This window comes from Penicillium riverlandense (assembly GCF_028828495.1).
Source record: "Penicillium riverlandense strain IBT 135883 chromosome Unknown utg000008l_segment0_segment0, whole genome shotgun sequence".
Classification (NCBI taxonomy): Eukaryota; Fungi; Ascomycota; class Eurotiomycetes; order Eurotiales; family Aspergillaceae; genus Penicillium; species Penicillium riverlandense.
This window is the reverse complement of record NW_026643199.1, coordinates 1,588,775-1,609,140: the sequence shown is the minus strand read 5'-3', so window position 1 is coordinate 1,609,140 and position 20,366 is coordinate 1,588,775. Positions and strand designations below refer to the sequence as shown.

General features: G+C 54.5%; 8 protein-coding genes across 8 annotated transcripts; 5 read left to right on the top strand and 3 right to left on the bottom strand.

Moving 5' to 3' along the window:
- Positions 1-242: 242 nt before the first annotated feature.
- N7474_009648 (Golgi transport complex subunit COG3) lies at positions 243-2,775 on the bottom strand (the record flags this gene model as incomplete). The annotated part of the gene is made up of 3 exons (XM_057201058.1): positions 243-1,034; positions 1,085-2,104; positions 2,158-2,775. The coding sequence occupies 3 exons, from the start codon at positions 2,773-2,775 to the stop codon at positions 243-245; spliced, it is 2,430 nt and encodes an 809-aa protein (XP_057049045.1).
- A 144-nt stretch (positions 2,776-2,919) lies between these two features.
- N7474_009647 (RCC1 domain-containing protein) lies at positions 2,920-4,662 on the top strand (the record flags this gene model as incomplete). The annotated part of the gene is made up of 1 exon (XM_057201057.1): positions 2,920-4,662. One exon carries the CDS (start codon positions 2,920-2,922, stop codon positions 4,660-4,662), a length of 1,743 nt encoding a protein of 580 aa, XP_057049044.1.
- Positions 4,663-4,878: 216 nt separating this feature from the next.
- On the top strand, positions 4,879-6,972 carry nop9 (RNA-binding RNA processing protein NOP9; the record flags this gene model as incomplete). Its single annotated transcript, XM_057201056.1, has 1 exon — positions 4,879-6,972. The coding sequence occupies one exon, from the start codon at positions 4,879-4,881 to the stop codon at positions 6,970-6,972; it is 2,094 nt and encodes a 697-aa protein (XP_057049043.1).
- Positions 6,973-7,286: 314 nt separating this feature from the next.
- N7474_009645 (pyridoxal phosphate-dependent decarboxylase family protein) lies at positions 7,287-9,049 on the top strand (the record flags this gene model as incomplete). The annotated part of the gene is made up of 2 exons (XM_057201055.1): positions 7,287-7,331; positions 7,388-9,049. The coding sequence occupies 2 exons, from the start codon at positions 7,287-7,289 to the stop codon at positions 9,047-9,049; spliced, it is 1,707 nt and encodes a 568-aa protein (XP_057049042.1).
- A 419-nt stretch (positions 9,050-9,468) lies between these two features.
- N7474_009644 (RINT-1 family protein) lies at positions 9,469-12,142 on the bottom strand (the record flags this gene model as incomplete). Its single annotated transcript, XM_057201054.1, has 5 exons — positions 9,469-11,061; positions 11,114-11,258; positions 11,320-11,625; positions 11,686-11,933; positions 12,002-12,142. 5 exons carry the CDS (start codon positions 12,140-12,142, stop codon positions 9,469-9,471), a joined length of 2,433 nt encoding a protein of 810 aa, XP_057049041.1.
- A 135-nt stretch (positions 12,143-12,277) lies between these two features.
- N7474_009643 (putative DNA ligase I) lies at positions 12,278-14,800 on the top strand (the record flags this gene model as incomplete). The annotated part of the gene is made up of 1 exon (XM_057201053.1): positions 12,278-14,800. The coding sequence occupies one exon, from the start codon at positions 12,278-12,280 to the stop codon at positions 14,798-14,800; it is 2,523 nt and encodes an 840-aa protein (XP_057049040.1).
- A 721-nt stretch (positions 14,801-15,521) lies between these two features.
- On the bottom strand, positions 15,522-16,655 carry N7474_009642 (uncharacterized protein; the record flags this gene model as incomplete). Its single annotated transcript, XM_057201052.1, has 3 exons — positions 15,522-15,815; positions 15,845-16,522; positions 16,587-16,655. The coding sequence occupies 3 exons, from the start codon at positions 16,653-16,655 to the stop codon at positions 15,522-15,524; spliced, it is 1,041 nt and encodes a 346-aa protein (XP_057049039.1).
- Positions 16,656-17,633: 978 nt separating this feature from the next.
- N7474_009641 (zinc metalloproteinase family protein) lies at positions 17,634-20,201 on the top strand (the record flags this gene model as incomplete). The annotated part of the gene is made up of 4 exons (XM_057201051.1): positions 17,634-17,927; positions 17,980-18,075; positions 18,125-19,868; positions 19,924-20,201. The coding sequence occupies 4 exons, from the start codon at positions 17,634-17,636 to the stop codon at positions 20,199-20,201; spliced, it is 2,412 nt and encodes an 803-aa protein (XP_057049038.1).
- Positions 20,202-20,366: the final 165 nt, after the last annotated feature.

Here is a 20,366-nt window from a genome sequence, read left to right as displayed (position 1 = left end):
AGCATTGCTCATGGTTCATGAGCTGTGATGTGATAGTCACCACAAATCTGGAATTCGGGTGAGATGTCGATGCCTGTTACTCTTGTTTACGTTTACGTAGAAGATAGGCCGTGGGAGACATTTCACTCTGATGGTATTCCGCACCACGACCACAAGTATGCTATTTCCACATGGTATCTATGCTAACAACAGGGAAAAGGAAGAATGTAGGAAGAGATCCCTGCAACAAATCAATCAACGATCTATGAAGTCCGGCTTGAAAGATCATCATCGTCGTCGTCACCCAGATCAGCGCTCTCAGACTGAAGACCAGCGACGCCGACCCTGAACACCCCCTCGCACCACTCTGCAAAGGTATCGACATCCCACACAGCATCCTCCCGCCCCTTGCCCTTTTTACTGACAGGATGGCCCTTGCCCTTCTCCGAGGAAGTGTATTTATCAAAGAAATCCTCGTAGATCTGGATCGTGCGGTCCTGCACGGCGCCAACGAGAGTTTCTTTCATCCGAGTATCATCGATATACTCATTCAGGATATTGCGGAGGGTGGGGACTTCTTTCTCGATCGTGCGACAGGATGGATGGATGAGCTCGCCGCGCTGCAGGTTGCGCGTGTCGACGAATTTGGCGGGCAGAGAGGCGGTCATGCGTGCGGCGAAGGCGTTGATGAAGTCGTTGATGACTGTGCGGAGACGACCGTCTAGCTCGACCTTGGCGTCGAGCATGTTCTCCACGACTCGTGGGACGAGACCGTGGCCGACAAGGCGCATCAGGTTGCGTGGGTTGAAGAGGCCGCCCCGTTCGCGAAGTTCCCAGAATGTGTTTGTGACGCCTGAGAAGTCGAAGGAGACTTCCGGGGCGACGTATTCGATGTCGAAGGCGACGATTTGTTGTTTGAGGATGAGGAGGTGGCTCATGAGGAAGAGCTGGCCGTCGGCGGGGGTGGATTTGTTAGAGATGAGCGTGCTGGCGTGGTGAAGGGATAGGGTGGTTTGGTGCACGATTTGGTGCGCGAGATCGTCGAAGACTTGGGACTGGTTGCGGGGGTAAGCTATGTAGACACAGCACGAGGAGGTGAGCTTACATTAACAAGGCGATATATCCGGCTGAGTAGCCATATCGCTTTTCGAAGCGTGGGATACCACCCTTTGAGTGCGGTCTGAGTCTCAAAGTCCCATTTTCCGTCTAGTTCCTGCTGAGAATCTGTATCATCGCCTTGCTTGCCGCCAGCTGTGGTCATCAAGGCATTCGCAGATGTATCTTTCTTGCCCGAGATCTGCGTATCAGTCACGGTAAGAGACACTTGGCGATTGCGCATCGGATAGTCAATGTCTTCCGGGCGAGGCTTGTACCGCTCAATTCCGTCTCGTAGGGATGCCTGGGCCCGGAAAACCAGACGAGTCTGCACATCTTGCAGGGCCGGTTGGATTAAACCGGAGAAGTCCAGATGGTTTGCATCCATTTGTTCTGTTTCGTCCTCCGGGTCCAGGAAATACCGCGTCTGGAGAAGGGTGCAGAGTTGACAGAGCTTGACAATGTCGTTCTCGTGGATGATCTTGGGGCGCAGGTGATCATAGAGCGGCTCGCATATTGTCTCCAGGAAATCGTACAATCCGCCATGACCGTGGAACCACTCCCCCCACAAATCAAATTCGTCCAAGCACATGCCCCGAATGTAGCTGATACTCGCCCGCGCAAATGCAACAAGATCCTTGGTCGAGCTTGGCGTCTGCGCAATTTCGGCCAGTTTCCGGCGAGCAAGCGGTATGATCAATCGTGCTCGAGTGTTAGCGTAATTGGTGTGCAGTTCGTTCATCAGGCTTTGGTATTCCGCCTCATTGCTCTGGTCGGGATTGACTGGCGGAACGGCTCTTTTCTGGATCTCGAGTCCGATTTGCTTCAACTCGGGTGCCCCAACTCTGAATTTGGCGTAAAGAAGAGCCGACATGGCGGTGTCGTTCAGTGACTGGTCTGCAAGCTTCTTCGAGACACTCTGATAAATCTCTCGAAGTGATGCAACAAAGTTGCCGCGGATTAGGGTGAGGGCTCGCGTTAAAAGTAACCGGTATCTGGCGCGATATACCTCGGCTTCCTTTTGCTCCGGCTAAAATTGAGAGTTAGAAGCAAATCTGTCAACATTCACAGTCCGAGACTCACGTGGGTTTCCATGTAATCCAAACACACATCAAGACGTCTCAGCATATCGGAGAACTCGTGATTGCGGACGGTGTTCCCAGCCCCCGGAGCGTTAAGCCGCCGTGATGCGGGATCCAAGAAATCATAGTAATGGAGGTTGGTCTGGATGCCATTGGCGAGCTGCAGGTCTCGCTCCTGCGCAGACAGAAGCCCCTCGCACTGTTTTTCGAAGTTAGATGTCTGCGACTCCACGGCCTTGAATTGTTGCGACAAGCTCGAAAGATCGTCGAGGAGGGTCAGGGTGCTCGTCAGGATCTCGTCGATGTGGTCCTTTGATTGCTGCAGTTCATCCAAGCAGTTTCTAGGAGAAGCAGTGCGATCAGTTACTGCAGAGACGTTCAATTTCCATAGCGCATACTGGTACTCATTGTAGCTCTCCTCGACCAGGTCATCCTTGACCCCATTGAGCCACTGAGAGAACTCCAGCTCATTGTTCCAGCTTGGAATCTCCCACTTGAGCAGACCGGGGGGTTTCTCTTGAGTGGATTCGAGACTCGCCAGTGACTCGTTTGGGGCCGGTTTGCGCGGAGGACCCGATGGCGCAGTCTGGCGACGGGCGCGCTGTTGTTTGGATGCCATGGTGCAAGGCGAGTCAGGAAAGTGTACCCTCACACAAGGTGTCCCTCGTGGGCCGCGATTCTGCCCTCGAACTCCGCCTTCTGACGCAAACATGGGCGGGTGGCGCTGCTGGACTGGCACATTGACTCAATTCACAGAGGCACGATGCTGTCCAGTCGAGTGCGGCGTCCCGTGACGCACATACTATCTCCTCTCGCCTCTCCCAGACTTCCGACACGCCAGCCACCGCATGCACTATGGCGACGATTTACGAGCTCTAAGGAAGCTCCCAGCAAGAGCTCCGAGACCCAGTCCCACTGGTTTCGCCACTCTCTCGGACTGGCAGCTGCCGGTACTGCGGTATTTCTGGGTTATACATATGTGACAACCGGCGGGAAGGGAACTGGGGTGGACGGTGCGGCCGGCGCAAAGAAGGGTCTAACCCCAGTTGATTATCCCAGCTCTCAGTTTGTCCAGGAAAAGAGAAGTCTCAAGAGTCCTGGGGTCTATACATGGGGTTCAAATGTCTATCGCGTGGTGGATCCGGATTCGAAAGACACCGACGTCAAAATCCCCCGGCGATTCTCATACTTTGATGGTCAGGTGCTGAGAGACTTCAAAATCGACGACAAGGCGGGCGCCGCGATCACCGAGAATGGAGATCTGGTGCAATGGGGCAAAGGATTCTCGGAGACCAACTTTACTCCAACCAAGACCTTAACCGGCAAGAGTTTGGTATCACTCTCCCTATCCGAGGATCGAATCATTGCGCTGTCTTCGAACGGGACTGTCTACTCGTTGCCGATATCCCAAAATGACCAACAGTCCGGCCCCAAGACTCGGGAGAGTTCCTGGATTCCCTTCTGGGATGGACAGTCTCGTTTAAGCTATCGCGTGCTGCAGCCGGCCCTGAAACTGGGCGAATCAGTCACAGCGATCAGTACTGGGCAGGAACACGCTCTGTTGCTTACGAGCTCCGGGCGAGTCTTCTCGGCAGCTGCGTCTACTGAGCATTACCCCTTGCTCGGCCAACTCGGTGTCCCTGGTTTAACTTGGTCCACCAGACCCAGCGGTCCTGTGGATTCCTGCCACGAAGTTGCGACGCCGAAAGGCGTAAAGATTGCTCAAATTGCCACTGGTGATTATCACTCCGTGGTGTTGAGCAAAGATGGCCGTCTTTTCGCGTTTGGTGATAACTCCTTCGGACAATTGGGAGTAGAATTTGAACCAAGTCTACCTTCCAAGGACACCCCATTTGAACTGTCTCTGCGCAAGCTTTATAAGGGAGGAATCTATCTTCCAACCGTCACCAGCGTCGCCGCCGGCGGAGCCAACACCTTTTTCACCGTGGACGTCAAGCGAGTACCGGGTCCTGGGGAAGAAGCAGCCAACGCCCGTGACTTGGGTCGCATAACTGCGGATACCTGGGCCTGCGGTCGAGGCATCTGGGGTACACTCGGCAATGGACGATGGATCCACTTGCAAGATGAACCTACCAAGGTGAAGGCATTGAGCGGTCTGAGCGAGTACGACGAGAAGACAAAACACATTACACCGATCCGTCTTCGCGATATCTCTGTGGGCACGACCCATGTCTCGGCCGTGATGGATAACAAGACCCATCTCAAGGCCGCTACCACCGACTCATTGAGTGGATCGCAGGATTGGGGCTTTGACGTGCTCTGGTGGGGAGGCAATGAGCATTTCCAACTCGGCACCGGGAAGAGGACCAACCTGTCCAAACCCACGTACATTGGCGCCCCTGACGACACGGGAAAGAAAAGCGAAACAGAGTCACGTCTCCAGATCATGCCGCGCCATAAGGGCCAGGTCGGAAAGAAGACTGTCAGCATGGAGCAGCGAGTGTCGTGTGGTCGACATGTCTCCGCGATTTATTCGGCAGTGTAAAACCAAGCTTTATAAAATGTACATTAATTTCTGCTCTTATCACGGCTGTAAAATCTCAGATTGATCCCTCCCCTGCCCTCTCTGAGCACCAAATATCTTTGGTGTCCTTGTTATAGATCGGTGCAAACAAGACAAACATGCGCGGAGCATCGCCGCTTTCTTTGGAGAAAAAAAAATTCCAGCGACACCAAACCACCACCTTTGCCCGTCGCCACCATGCCTCGCGAGCAGAAGAAGAGAGGCCGCCGGGCCGAACAGAAGGCTCACAAAGATGAATCCAAGCGGAAATACGACGAAGCGCCCGAAGAACCTGCCGCGAAACGGATCAAGGCCGACGAGCCCGACACCTCCGAACAGCCTGCAGACTACATCCCCTTTGAGCAAGAAGAAGGCCAGCCAGAAGATCATGGTGCATCGGGTGACATGCCGTTTTACGGTCTACTCGACGCCGAAGAGTCGGAATACTTCTCGCGCGCCAGCGAAATGCTCGAACTGAACAAGTTCCAAGATGCCGAGGAACGGAGTCTGTTCGTCGACAGCGTCTACGAAGAAGCCAATGGCAAGGAATTGAAGATTGCCTGCAGTCAGGGCTGCTCTCGTCTTATGGAAAAATTGATCTCCATGTCCAATACAAGCCAGATTCGTCACATATTCGGCAAGTTTCTCGGCCACTTCCTCCACCTTGTACAGCACCGATTCGCGAGTCACTGCTGCGAAACGCTTTTTACTCATGCTGCCCCGGCAGTTATGCAGAAAGCAGCGAAGGCCCAGGCCAAGAAAAAGGCCAACGAGGAGGATGGCGAGGCAGAGTCGGATCTGTCCCTTGCGGACATGTTCATGGCTGTTATTGAGGAACTAAAGGATAACTGGGGGTATCTGTTGACGGAACGGTTTGCGTCGCATACAATTCGGGTTTTGCTCCTCGTTCTCGCTGGTGAGCCGGTGGATGTGTCCTCGTCCGACTCAGTCATCGCGAGCCGCAAAAAGGAAAAGCACGGCGTCCTAACTGCGGAGGCACAAGAGGAAAAGGGTACTACGCAAAAGAGGGGTGTACCCGAATCGTTTGAACCCGCTCTGAAGAAGATCATGAAAGATATGGTTTCAGGGCTGGACGACACTTATCTCCGAGCCCTGGCTACACATCCCGTTGGGAACCCTGTTCTTCAAGTGCTGCTATTTCTGGAGCTCTCGCATTTTGGTAAATCCAGTGCCAAGAACCCGGATTCGATCCTCCGGAGACTGGTGCCCGACGAGTCTTTTGAGGAAGGTACAGAGAGCGCAACTTTCATTCGCGGCCTGCTCTATGATCCGGTGGGCTCGCGCTTGGTGGAGACCATGGTGCGACACATGCCGGGAAAGGTGTTCAAGAATCTCTATAAGAACAATATCCGTGATCGCATCGGGTCTCTGTCTCGCAATACCACTGCGGGCTACGTGGTCCTTCGGACCTTGGAGAGGCTGGGGAAGGACGACCTGCAAAATGCTATGGAACTCATCATCTCGGAAGTTCCTGGTCTTGTCGAACGCTCCAGGATCGTTGTTCTTAGAGTGTTGATTGAGCGATGTGTGGTCCGTGGTGTCGACACAAAGCCTCTTGCCAATGCATTTGAGAAGGCTTACGACCAGGACCCGGCAGTTCGGCTTCAGCAGATGCTGAAACTCGGGGGGACTGCAGAGACGGCGGCTCAGGAGTCCTTGGATGAGGCTAAGGAGGGGGGTGATGAGGAGAGGCAGAAAGAACAGAGAGAAAAAACGCCTGCAGCCGAGAAGCTTCACGGATCTCTACTAGCGCAAGCGATGCTGGCCGTTCCCGGCCCGTTGAGTGGACTTGTGTACAGCAGCTTGCTGGCGCAGCCCTCCGATTCCATCATACAGATGTCGCGAGATCCGACTGCGTCTCGCGTCCTCCAGCAAGCTCTTACCCTTCCAACTTCTACCACCCAATTCCGCCGACAGATCACTACACGATTCCAAGGACACATGAAAGACCTCGCCCTGAACAGCAGTGGCTCGCACGTGGTGGACTCATTGTGGCCAGCGACCAAGGACATCTTTTTTGTCAAAGAGCGCATGGCGCAGGAACTGGCGGAGCATGAGATGGCGCTGCGTGATTCCTTTCTCGGCCGGGCGGTCTGGCGGAACTGGTCAATGGATCTTTACAAGCGCCGGCGCGGTGAATGGACTGGCCGCGCAAAGGGTATTGAGAGGCAGCCAGAAAACGGTGATGGCGCACGACCCAAGTCGAAGATTGAGCTGGCGCGGGCTCGCTTTGCGGCGCAGCAAGGAGACGGGGCGGCAGCGTCGGCCTGAATTATCAATTTTTAGACCAAACAATAGTCACGAATCTATGAAACGTTGCATACCCTAATTGCATCCACTTAATTGTATACTCCCGTAATATACAACGCTGTCGCATCCGGCATTAGTGTTCATGACATCAACCCCACCATGTCGCCATCTCCGGGATCGGCTGCCCGAACTTTTTTGCCTTCGGCACTTCACGTTACATCCCGGTCATTGCTTTTTTTTGTCTTTTTTTGCTCGGTTATTTATATAGACTGGTGGCATTCTCGTTATATATACATATTTTCATATTTTCATCCTTGGATCTGGCAATTGCACAGATGTCGGACATGTCGCCGACCAGTCGCGCCGCGGAGGTGCAGAATGTGAGTTGGCGGCGATCCCTCTGTGTCACCTCGAAGCACTGACAATGATCATATAGCTGCTGAAAGCTGTCGAAGACCTTCTAATCCCATTTATCCGTGCAGCAGACGAGAGCCACTACAACACTTCCGGCAACAAAGCCAGCACCAATGGCACGAACGGCGTCAATGGGCGCGCTGCGCCGGCAGGAATGTCCCTGGTAGACTACAAGAAACCCGAAGAACTACAAGAGATTCTGCAGCTTGAAGTACCAGAGAAAGGCACTCGACAAGAAGGGCTGATCGATGTCCTCCAGAAGGTACTCCGGTACTCAGTAAACACCTGGCACCAGGGATTCCTGGACAAGCTGTATGCATCGACGAATGCTCCCGGAGTGGCAGCGGAACTGATCCTCGCGACTCTAAACACCAATGTGCACGTCTACCAAGTATCGCCTGCCCTGACGATGATCGAAAAGTACACGGGCCAGCAACTGGCGGGTCTTTTTGGATTGAAAGGCCCTCGCGCCGGCGGGATATCGGTGCAGGGCGGCTCCTCATCGAATACCACGTCCATTGTCATTGCCCGCAACAATCTCTATCCGGATACGAAGACGGACGGTAATGGCGGACACAGATTTGTGCTATTCACTAGTGCGCATGGTCACTACAGCATTGAGAAGGCGGCGCAAATGATCGGGCTTGGAAGCAGCGCTGTCTGGCCCGTTCCAGTTGACAAGCAAGGGTGCATGATTCCATCCGAGCTTGAGAGGCTGGTTCTGAAGGCGCAGAGCGACGGCCGAACGCCATTTTACGTTAATGCCACCGCGGGCACGACAGTCATGGGCTCGTTTGATCCCTTTGACGAGATCGCGGACATCTGTCGGAAATATCGCTTGTGGTGCCATATCGATGGGTCTTGGGGCGGCTCTTTTATCTTCTCTCGTCGACAGAGACACAAGCTCGCGGGCGCGGAGAAGGCGAACAGCATTGCCATCAACCCGCACAAGATGCTCGGTGTGCCGGTGACCTGCTCGTTCTTGTTGGCTGCCGATATGCGCCAATTTCACAAAGCCAACACTCTGCCTGCAGGATACTTGTTCCATAACGAAGACCCGGAGCCTAGTGCAAACGGCAACGCACAGCCCGAGCCTGAATTGGAAGCTGACTCTCCAGAAATCTGGGATCTGGCAGACCTTACTCTTCAATGTGGCCGGCGCGCTGACTCTCTGAAACTCTTTCTGGGATGGACATACTACGGGTCCGAGGGGTACGAGCAGCAAATCGACTCAGCCTGCGAGGTAGCAGCACACCTGGCCAACCTCGTCACCAAGAGTCCTAATCTCATTCTGGTCAGCGAAAATCCTCCTCCGTGTCTGCAGGTCTGCTTCTACTATGCCCCAGGCAAGCAGCTCTTGCATCCGCGCGGCCTTGTCCAGGACGAAACACAGCGCGGAAAGAATAACAGCAAGGTCACCGAGCGTATCACGCATGCGATTGTGCCGCGGGGCTTCATGGTGGATTTTGCGCCGCCCAGCGGAGAAGCAAATGCAGAGGGCGATGGCAAGTTCTTCCGGTGTGTGGTCAATGTCTTGACTACCAAAGAGACAGTCGAGGCTCTGGTTTCTGCCATTGAGCAGGTGGGGCCTAGCATTGTCGACGGATTGAAGACGTTCGACCCGGCGATTCCTCATAAACGACCTGGCGAGCACGGACATGGACCTGTTGTCCACCATGTTTGAGGTTATATTGGGCTATATACATTTAGAGAATACATTCTCCAGATATTTCTTATAGCATTGCTACGGTATACATAACCTAAAACCCCTGCGCGGTTTCATCATCGGTTAAAACGTCAATCAGCCGAGGCCTCTTCATTACTACATATCATCATTTACATTTTTGGTGTGGCTTGAAGCTGACTCGCGTGGTTTCTCTGATAGGACCACGACCAGTTAATCGTCTCCATGAGGCTCATTGATGCCCCGGCAGCTGTCTCTAGCACCCGTTCTTTCTTAACAGCAGTACAAAAATGTCCCGGATTCAATAAATTGAGATTAAATGCCCTGTCTTTTTGAATCCATCCGCAAGGTACAGACCTATGTATATTGCATTATTCATGAATCAATGGCTGATATGATCCTAGCCTTACAAGGTGAAGCTAACCACCAATCTCAGCGCGGCGTTCCAGCACAGATCGCGCCTCGGCATTCGTCAACAGATCAATCCCCAACTCTGCCAGCACTCCTCGAGCACTGTCGTTGTCCTTGAACAGCCTCTTCTCCACATCCCAGAGGCCCAGCGCACCGGGGGTTTCCTCGTCAGCTTCTTGATTCGATACCGAGGCATCTAAGCCCAGAAGCAGCAGTCCCTCGTTCAATTTCTTCATGGTTCGCAGCGAGTCGCCGGCTTGACCAGTCGCTGCGAGGGCAGCGTCGACCACATTGCACAGATGACCGACGTCACTGGCGAGCTGGGCTGCGCCGCCTTCGGAGAAGGTGTGTTTGGTCAGCACGTTGTCCCAGATGTAAGTCTGGATAGAAAGCAGAAGCTGACGCGAGACGCGGCGGAGAGGAGCCATGCCCAGAGCGCGAGCGAGGAAAGAAAGTTGTGTGGACAGCGTCCGCATTGCATGCGCCAGATCTGATGATGGGGACAAGGGGGATCCCGACGTGGAGGCGGACAGCGTTGCCCACGTAGACGCGCGGGAGTAGGGCTTCAGAGCCGCAACGATGTTGGATGACAGGGTGGAGGTGATGATGGATTCTGAACGTAGCCGGAGGCGTCGGTAGGCGGAGGCTGTTTCATCGAAGAGGGCCCCGTCTGCTGATGCGAGTGCCCCGTTGCTGCTGGAGACAGCGGGCGATGTGCGCGATGCCACGTCCGCAACGGACATGGAGCCGGCGACGTTTTGGCCGTCTTGGTTCTGGCGGACCCGTTCTTGAAGGTCGGACCAGAGCTCAACGAAGAAGACATCGTTGCCCCAATCCTCCATCTTCTTTTCCAGGTACTCGGCGCTTCCGAAAACCCTGCAGAGCCGCTCCAGACCGGCAACACCCTCCACACTGGCTTGACCATCGCCTCGTTGCACGGTGCGCCCTAAGGTAGAGGTCATGGCCAAGTAAGCTTCGAGGGCGGAGTGAAGGCGTTCATGGAACTGGTCGAAAATCGTAATCTGAATATCAATCAGAAATCGCAACTTCTGGCTGAAAGACGAGAGTGGTTGGTAGCGGTCCGTGATGGTCTCCAGCAGATCGTTCACACGCATTGCGGCCTTGGTCGGCTTAGTGGCTGTAATTTCCAGGCCATCGTAGTCGATTTCTCCACTGGCTGGAGTGTCGATAATGTCCCTGTATCGAGCCAACGCGAAGTCCTTCTCAACCTGCAGCCAACGATCATACCATCCTTCCTTGGTCAAAACCTCCCACGTCATACCCTTCCAGTTATCGTCCGCATAGGGATCTGGCATGTAGTTCCACGATTCCCGAACGTCATTGTCAAAGTCCATCAACTCATGGATGAAGTGACTGAGCAACTGAGGATGGTTGGCAATTTGGGGGAGGAAAGTGGCAATCTTCTGCCTGAGCATTGGCAGCAGGGCCGTGATGAAAGCGTGCGATGCATTGTAGAAATTCCATTCCAGGCTTGGTCCCACCTTCTGTGCCTTTTCATCAAGGATAGGTTGAAGATAGGACGTGAAGAACTCGCCGTGTTGATTGATCAGGTCCATAATGTGTGACAGAAAGTACTCGGGCTGGTGGGCAGTTAGATAATAGCGCGTTCAACACGCGGTTATAGAAACTCACCTTGTCCAGCCTGTTAGTGGGCTTATCACCACTGAAGTGATATTTGAACCGGAGATCTAGTGCATGCATCATGACTTCCAACGGGAAGAGGACTGGCGGCTCGAGTGTCTGACCCAGAACGAGAGCATCGCGCTGTTGCAGCTCCCTAAACATACATAAGTATCCCAATCTCATAATTCGTGGGTTTGCGCGTGGGGTATTCATACGGTGTTTGCAGGTCAATCAGGAGCTCGACGTCCTGTCTCCACTGGGCCAGGAGGTCATCGGTGATATTCAATTCCCTTGCAGGCCACTTCATCGACTCGAGTGTCTTTTGCAGTCTGTCTCCAAAGTATGCTTTCATCTGCTGCTTCAATGCGGATGCCAGCTTTTCCGTATGGTCGACCAGATGGGGCGCCGCGCCTTCTGCAGCAGGCTGCGCCTCTTTCAGCGACAAAACAATATTCTGCAATCGAGCGTACGGTTCCAAGGCGGCATGTGGTGCGGAGGAAATATTCTTGAGGGATTCCTTACTGGAGTTGCATTGCCAGTGTCAGTCTCCCACAGGACCGTGAGGAGGGTAGCATTCATACCTCAATCCATCCGCTTCCTTCAGCAATTCCACGTATCCCTTGGACAGTTCTAGCCTTCGGAGCCGTTCCATGCTCGACTCTAGACTCCGCACCGCTTCATCACTGGTGTCCGATTGTGTGATGACCTTTAACCGCCGGTCGATGTCGGCCTGCTCGTCGGTAAACGCCTCGGCTCGTTGCCGCGTGGCTTCGGCATGGTCTCTGGATGCTTTCGTCGCATTGGAGAGTGCTTCGTGGGCTTCTGCGAGCTAATCGATCGGGAATTTCATGAGCTATATGCGTGTTGAGGGGGATGGGGGATGCGTGCAATTCGTACCTGTTTCCGTTGTAGCTCCTGCTGCGCGCGCAAACCGGACAGCAGCGAGTGTAGGCTCTCGAGGTCGGCGGAGACCTGAATTTTATCGTTCAGATAATCCTGGACCCGCGTGCGTTCGTGCGACGACAGGCTGGCGGCCATTGTTGTTTTGCGGAGGGAAACCGATGCGGGAGCGCAAGGTGTCGCTTTGCTTGGCTTTGGGTTCTGGGCGGGATGGACTAAAGTATGTTGGTTACCTCATACCCTCACTACATACTTTAACTACAACAAAGAGCTATGCCCAGCCCGGCCAAAAAGCGCAAGCGAGATGCAACTGAGTCGTCGCCGCAAAAGAGTATCGCCTCGTTCTTCAAGGGCCAAGCGGCCCAACAGACCAGAGCTGAGCCCGTCACCGACCAGACCGTCTCGGACGAAGCTCTGGCGCGCAAGCTCCAGGCCGAGTGGGACCAAGAAGAGCCTGTTTCCTCGGCCGTAGAATCATCAGGTGCTGTTACAACAGAGCGTAGAGCAGACACATCTCCGGCAGTGCCTCCGGTAGCAGCAGATGTGCCTGCGGGAGCTCCTGTGACACCGAAGAAGCACACGCTGTCGCTACAATCGTCAACGGGCACCGAGGACACAATATCCCTGTCCGTTCCTCTGGACCAAAGCCCCCAGACCTTCGACGCAGCCCAATACGCCAAAGAACTGCGGTCGCATTGGATGTCCGAGGGCGGCGATGCGTCGTATGCCTTGCTGACGAGGGCTTTCGTCCTGGCCAACGCCACAACCAGCCGCATCAAGATTGTCGACACGCTGGTCAATTTCATCCGGGTCTTGATTGAAGGAGACCCGTCCAGCGTCCTTCCCGCGGTATGGCTGGCAACCAATTCCATCTCACCTCCGTATGATGAGCTGGAGCTTGGATTGGGCGGCTCCGCCATCTCCAAGGCTTTGAAGAAGATATACGGACTCGACAATCAGGGGCTCAAGTCCCTCTACGATAAGCACGGCGATGCGGGAGATGTCGCGTTTGAGGCGAAGAAGCGCCAGACTTTCACACTGGTCAAGCCGAAGCCACTCAAGATCAAGGGCGTGTATCAATCCTTGATGAAGATTGCGACGAGTAAAGGGACCGGCAGCCAAGAAACAAAGCAACGAATTGTCGAGAAACTCTTGCAGGATGCGCGAGGCGCCGAAGAGAGCCGGTACATTGTCCGGACTCTCGTCCAGAACTTGCGAATTGGAGCTGTGAAAACAACCATGCTTATCGCTCTGGCGCGAGCTTTTCTCTATTCCAAGCCAGCGGGCGCCGAGTTTGCCGTCAGACCTCACGAACTCGCACGTCTGAAAAAGGACGAGCTCGCTGAAATACACAACAACGCAGAAGAGATTGTCAAGGCGTCGTATGCCCGACATCCTAATTACAATGATTTGGTCCCGTGTTTATTGGAGATTGGAGTCACAGACGAACTGCTCGTGCGATGCGGTCTCGCGCTACATATCCCACTACGGCCGATGTTGGGCAGCATCACTCGCGACCTATCAGAGATGTTAACCAAGCTTCAAGCCAGAGACTTTAGTTGCGAGTTCAAATATGACGGTCAGCGCGCACAAGTGCATTGTGACAAGCAAGGAAAGGTGTCCATTTTCTCACGACATCTCGAACTCATGACGGAGAAGTATCCGGACCTGGTGGCGCTTGTGCCCCATATCCGAGGCGAGGGCGTGTCCAGCTTTATTCTCGAGGGTGAAGTCGTCGCTGTCGACCAGAAGTCGGGCGATCTCCAGCCCTTCCAGGTGCTGACCAACCGCGCAAAAAAGAACGTGGACATCAGAGCCATCACGGTCAATGTGTGCTTGTTTGCGTTTGATCTAATGTATCTCAACGGCGAGCCTCTCCTGGACCGATCACTCCGCGAGCGTCGCGAGCTCCTCCGAAGTTTGTTCGTGGAGATGCCCAACCGGTTCACCTGGGTGAGGAGTCTGGATGCAACGTCCGCCGACTCGGAGGCCGTGCTGGATTTCTTCAAGAGCGCCACGGATGCAAAGTGCGAGGGTATCATGGTCAAGGTGCTAGACAACGCAGTCAAGCCGATCAATGACACTAGCACCGAGCCTATCGAAGCCAACGAAGCCACCACCACCGCCACGAAGCAAAAGAACACGCGGCGCAAAGCGCTCCTTTCGACCTACGAACCAGACAAGCGCCTAGAATCATGGCTAAAAGTGAAAAAAGACTACAGCACCTCCTCGGACACGCTCGACCTAATCCCCGTCGCCGGCTGGCACGGCCAAGGCCGCAAAGCGAAATGGTGGTCCCCGATCCTGCTCGCGGTGCGGAACCCCGAAACCGGCTCCCTCGAAGCCGTGACAAAATGCATGTCTGGCTTCACGGACAAATTCTACCAAACCATCACGACCAAATACGCCGAGGGCAGCACGAATGTCATCTCGCGACCCAGTTACATCGACTACCCGGGCTCGCCCGATGTGTGGTTCCATCCACAAGAAGTGTGGGAGATGGCCTTTGCAGATATCACGTTGAGTCCGACGTACCCGGCGGCCATGGGGCTGATTAGTGACGAGCGCGGTCTGAGTCTGCGGTTTCCGAGGTTTCTGCGCGTGCGCGAGGATAAGTCGATTGAGGAGGCGAGCTCGGCGGATTATTTGGCGTTGTTGTGGCGGAAGCAGATGGAGAAGAAGGCGGCGGCGGCTAGTAGTCGTGCTGAGGACGGGGTATACAATAATAGCAATAACAATCTAGATACTGTGGAGCAGGCGGATCAGGAGCAGCGACTGGGCTGGCAGGAGGACTGAGCGGGCGTTGCAATGGCACGTCATCCGGCGGCCGGGTTGCATCATCTGCGTGGCTTTTCTTCGGGTCGGAGACAATAAATTATACAGCATATTTTCATACTCAGGATATGTCTTCTCTCCCTTGTAGTTCTATCGCCATGTGTACACTGGACTATATTTACGGAATACACAACGCAGGGTTAGGGCTATCCAATCAACAAGCGCAGGAGTCTCCACGATCCTTGGTTGATGACATCATCCATTAAACTACTTTCGGACTAGCGCAGACGCGAAAGTGACGCGAACAGAAAAAAAGACGTGTTGAAGTGAAAGGACATTGGCCAATGCATTTGCACAGGGAATTCGTCAAGGCTCGTAAACACACGGGGAGGGCTGCGAACATGGCACATAGACATCAGATGGAGCATGCTCAGACAAAGGAAACGAGTGCAGACACACAGATACCAAAGGAAAAAAAAAAAAAAAAAAAAAAAGAAGCTAAAACGCCTGCTGATGCTAGGGAAGTGCCCACGTGAGTTCACGATGCAGGGGCTAGGAGGGGAATTTGCGAGGATGCATCATAGCACGCGTAGAAAACACACAGACCTCGATCCATCCCGGTTGGGGGACATGCAAAGGGGAGTACAAAGAAACGAAAACACCGACACTGTGTACAGAGCGTAATCATGAAGCCGTCATTAAGAGGTGTCCGGGCAGAAAACAGAAAAGAGACGAAACGTGCTTAAGGGTGGAGTTCGCCGCCCAGCTGCAGGGCAAGGCCCGCATCCTTGGTGCGCAGACGGGGACTCGAGGTATTGGGAGGCGCGAGGTTATCAAAATTCAGGCGCTTGCGGGCGTCCCGGGCAGCCAGTGGCGTACGAGACGCATTGCCGGGCGTTCGATTGCCCCAGGCCGGCTGGGCCGGGGACGGGGTAACATTGACAAAGTCCGCAAAGTTGAATTGCTGGCCGGGAGTTCCAAAATTAGGGAACAGACCGCCGCCGGGAGTCGGGGTCAGGGACGGTAGCACGGCGTGCTGGCTAGGCGGCGTGGATGGGGGAAGACCTGGGGCTGGCCGGATGCCACGCGAGCCGGGGTGGGAGAGTTGGCTAGGTACAGCAGCAGGTCGGCGCCGTCCTCGTGCTTCAGAGCGCGGTCGGAACGGGACAGTCTCGAGTGTCGCGGGGGAGGTGTGCGTGGCGGTGAGGAGCCGGCCATCGAGCTCATGTTCTGGAAGCTGTGCAGGGGCAGGTCCGGGTCGTTTTCCTCGTCGGACGGGCCATGGTATTGGTATCGAACGGGGGACGACAGCTCGGGAATCGGGGCCTCGGACATGAAGGAGACCGGGTGATGATGGGTCTGCCGGTGGGTAGCCGGCGAGGATTCGGGCAGCCGGTACGAGCTCTTCCACGAGACACGGGGTGCCTTGGTCGGGCGCTCGGCAGTGATCGAGTCCGTCCGCAGCCGCTTTCGGCTGGCCGACAGCATGGGCTGCATCACACGAGAATTGAAGGTCACAGCATGCTTGTTGCGGGCCGACCGGGGCAGTTCCTTGGAGTAGGTCGCGGCTCGTTGGGGAGGAGAAGTGAAGGGGGTCTCGCAGCGGCTGCGAGAAAAAATGGACGACGAGTCGGAGGGCTTGTCGCTGTCAAAGTCGAGTCGAGGATCGTGGAGACCGTGTAGTCGGCCATGCTGGTACTTGAGCTTGGCCAGGCCCAAACGGTCCTGCAAGCTGAGGGAGACCTGGATTGAGGGTCAGTCAGTTGAGATGCTGGGTACATTTTGCAGGTTGTATTTTTTTTGTTACCTGGGCAATGTCGATTTTGCGGATGGTCTTCTCGGCAGAACCAGGCTGGGACAGAGCCATGGCGGGCATGGAGGCGAAGAGGGAGTGTGGTCGAAAGAGAAGAAAGGATTGGAGGGGAGAGAAAGAGAGTGTGAGAGAGAGAGAACAAGAGCAAGGGCGGCTGGGAACACGGGATTTGTCAAGTTCAGCTGCACTCGACCACCGAACTTGTTCTACCAGCACGTTCGTCGTCTTCTTTCTTTCTTGGTGAGTCGCAGTGGGTTGACTATGAAATGAATGTTGTCCCCTGAATTGCCCTGACTGGAGAATCTGATCTATCGATCCGTTCTTTGTCGATGCCCTGTTTTTCCGAGCCCATAGTTAACTAGCCCGCGAACTAATTCCTCCAGCCTTCCGTGGGTCCGTTTCCCCGAGAACCCTTGAGGAATGCAAATTCCCATCCCTAGCTCACAGGCGATCCGTCGATACTCTCTCCGTCGAGTCAATTGGTCCCTATCCATGCGATCGAGGGCAACGTGCTCCGATCCCTGTGTTTCGACCATGTCATCAACAATGCATCTCGCGTCGCCCCCGGACTGGCCAAAAATGCCGTTTTCTTAGAACAATCGGGTTGCTAATTCATGACCTATGTCATCGGATTAGTTATGCGACTCCGCTCCACCGCTCCAAGCATGCTTTCATGGAGTGATCGTGAAAGGGGGTACGTAATACTCTGAGACAGTGAGACAGCCGTAGGCAATTAATTAACTGGACTTATTTTTATCTTTTTATCTTTCTATCTCTCTTTCTTTCTTCCTTCCTCTCCTCCCCCGTCTTACTCCTCTAATTCCCCTTTTCCAATCATCTGGCGGGGCGTTGCCATCCTCAACCGCCGCAAACGGTCGAGCTGTCCTGTTCCTGCCATCTCTAACCGCTGCTGACTGCGCCTGCTTCTGCCTGACGTAGCGTACCTGCTAGGGTAGTACTTGCCAGGTACTCTCTCCAGGAGCTTGTCTGTCCTTCTCTGCTTTTTCTTCCTCCTTCCATCTTGTATCATCGTCACCCGCCATGCCCTTCTTCAAACAGCTGCGCCGTCGTTCCAAGGCCAGCTTCCATGCCTCCTCCAGATCCACCGACTCCAAATCATCCCACAATGTTGAGATGGTTTCGGGCAAGTCGGACTCAACCATCGACACTTCCTCCTACGCCTCCATCACTCCGCCTTCGTCCATCAAGCCTAACATGTCCTCGCCAAACCTGCCCTCCTTGACCGAGCTCAATGGCTCAACCACCCCAGTGCCTCCCCTACCGCAGCAGCGCCCAGGACCCTTCGCGACGCATTCGCAGCGCAACAGTGTCATTGTATGTCACGGATTGGGCGTGTTTAAGGAGTTTCGGCTGATTGTTTTGACAGGGTAGCAGTTCGTCCTCTATCAACGGCCTGTATCGCTCGCCAACACCCAGCTCGCCGTATGCGCCGCGAATTGTGTCCATTGCCGACAATTCATGGGTATTGGGATCATCCCCGATCATCAAAGATATACTGACCTTGCTTCCAGGTGCACCAAAAAGTACTACTCGTATACGGCCAGATTGGAGATCCACGAAATCATCCGCTGGACGGAGGTATAACGGTGAACCACCACCAAGAAACTTTCCCGGCGACCGGCTGGCCGGTTACAGCGTCTCACTTCAAAGCTCTGATCCATTTGGTCCCGGGGCCGAATCGCCTTCGGCTGGACTTCATCTCGCCGAAACTATCGTCTGGAAGTGCGCATCCGGCCGTTCATTCCACGTATCTCTGCATCAACTACCTCCCACTGGTTAACACGCCTCCATTGCAGCTAGTGGTTCTACTGGGGAAGGATTCGGATGGCACGTACGATGCGGTGCCTGAGAGAGCGCAGCGTGAAGGAAATGGACTGGATATGGCCATCCGGAAATACCGAACGGCGGCATATCTCTGGCAGGCCTTCACGGGGGAGCAGATGTTCCGCAAAAACTTCGGGCGGCGCTGCTTCCGGTTCGAGGAAGAGTGGCAATCGGGAACACTCAGCCGCCGTGATGCAGCGTCAGGCAACATGCGTAACGAGGCTAAGATTCACATCGTTCGCACGGAGAAGACAGTGGCAGAGCTCCGGGATCTCAACATTGCTCAACAAAACAGCAAAGCCGAACACAGGGATGAACTATTCAATATCGCCAAGGAAGCAGTGCGAAACCATTTCCAACCTCAGCCCGGGCAGAAACAATACGTCTCCGTGCTCCTGCTCGACTCTCACTGGGACACGGACTCGCAGATCATCACCGGCCATGCCGCTCTTGGCTCGGCTGGAGACGATATCAAGATGGCCATCTTCGGATCTCACAGCCTCCAAAGCTATCCATCGTGCTTGGAAGAGGTCGTGGAGGCATTTTCGGACTGTACCCGGACAGACACGAACCATATTGCAAATGACTGCGGCGAAGCAGGCTCCAACTGGGAGTCTGCCAACCTTGGCATCGGTGCTCACCTGCACGAGGTGGGTCATCTTTTTGGGAGCCCCCATCAAGAGTCCGGTATCATGCTCCGAGACTACGTGCGTCTTAGCCGTTCTTTTCTCACCAGAGAACCCTTCGCGACCCGAACAAAGACACAAGGCTTGAAGGTGTGTTTGCCGAACGACGAATGTGGCTGGCATCGGCTCGATACACTGCGCTTCCGATTTCATCCGTGTTTCCGTCTTCCCAGCGACTCGATGGTCAGTACGGAGGATAGCGTGCAGGTGTGGCCGGTGGAGAACGGCAAGATCTTGTTTACTGCCTCTTCGGGAGTCGCCTTTATGGAACTGTACGCGGAGGGGGACACGTTCTGTCACAATTTTGTCGAGTATCTGAACACGGAGACGGGCAGCAGCAACGGTCTCCCGAAGCAAGTCACGGTGACCGAGAGCGAGCTCCGCCAGCGCGTCTTCGGCAGCGAAAAGGAGAAGAAAAAGAAGATTCGGCTGGTCGTGTTTTCTGGGGCTCTCGGAAGCTGCACTGTCGAAGACCTCAGCCAACTGAAGTCGAAGAACGCCCTGGTCAAGCTCCCCAAGGGTCAGTCCGGCTACAAGAGCGGGATATTAGGCCAGTCGACCATGGAGGGGAGCGAGCCCGAACAGCTGTTGTTGGATTGTGCCTTTATCAACACCAAGCTTATGACCTCGATCAAGGTCTATCATGGGTACGCGGTGGATGGGATCGAATTCTGCTATGAAGATGCCACCACGCAACTCTTCGGGAAGCGTGGAGGCAAGCCCGGCGGTGATGAGTTTGTACTGGGTAAGTTGGGCCGCCCAGTTTCTGCAACATCCGACGGCGACTGATAAGCTACTAGATACTCGGCGTGGGGAGATTCTGCTTGGATTCTACGTTCGTGCCGGGCTCTGGATTGACGGCATTGAGATTCTCACGAGTCTCGGGAGGAAATCGGGTGTGTATGGGAATGCCGCCGGCGGATCTGGGTATGGTCCCTCGTTGACTCGCAAAGAAGAAATCTTACTGACCAGCCACTCCAGCCACACCCTGATCCCACCCCTGGGGTATCGGGTCGCAGGGATCTCGGGCTCCTGCGCCTCATGGATTGATGGGTTTTCGTTGATCATTGCGCATTAAGCCGTCAGACATGACGAAATCGGCGTTGACGGTGCTCAAGTGTGTGTTACATTGTTTGCATTGATTCCATTCGGGAGGTTCTGTTGCTCTGTTCTTTGATTCCTACCCCGGTCGCAAGTCCGGATTTACTCTGTTTATAGTATGTTTTCTTTTTTTTTTTACTTG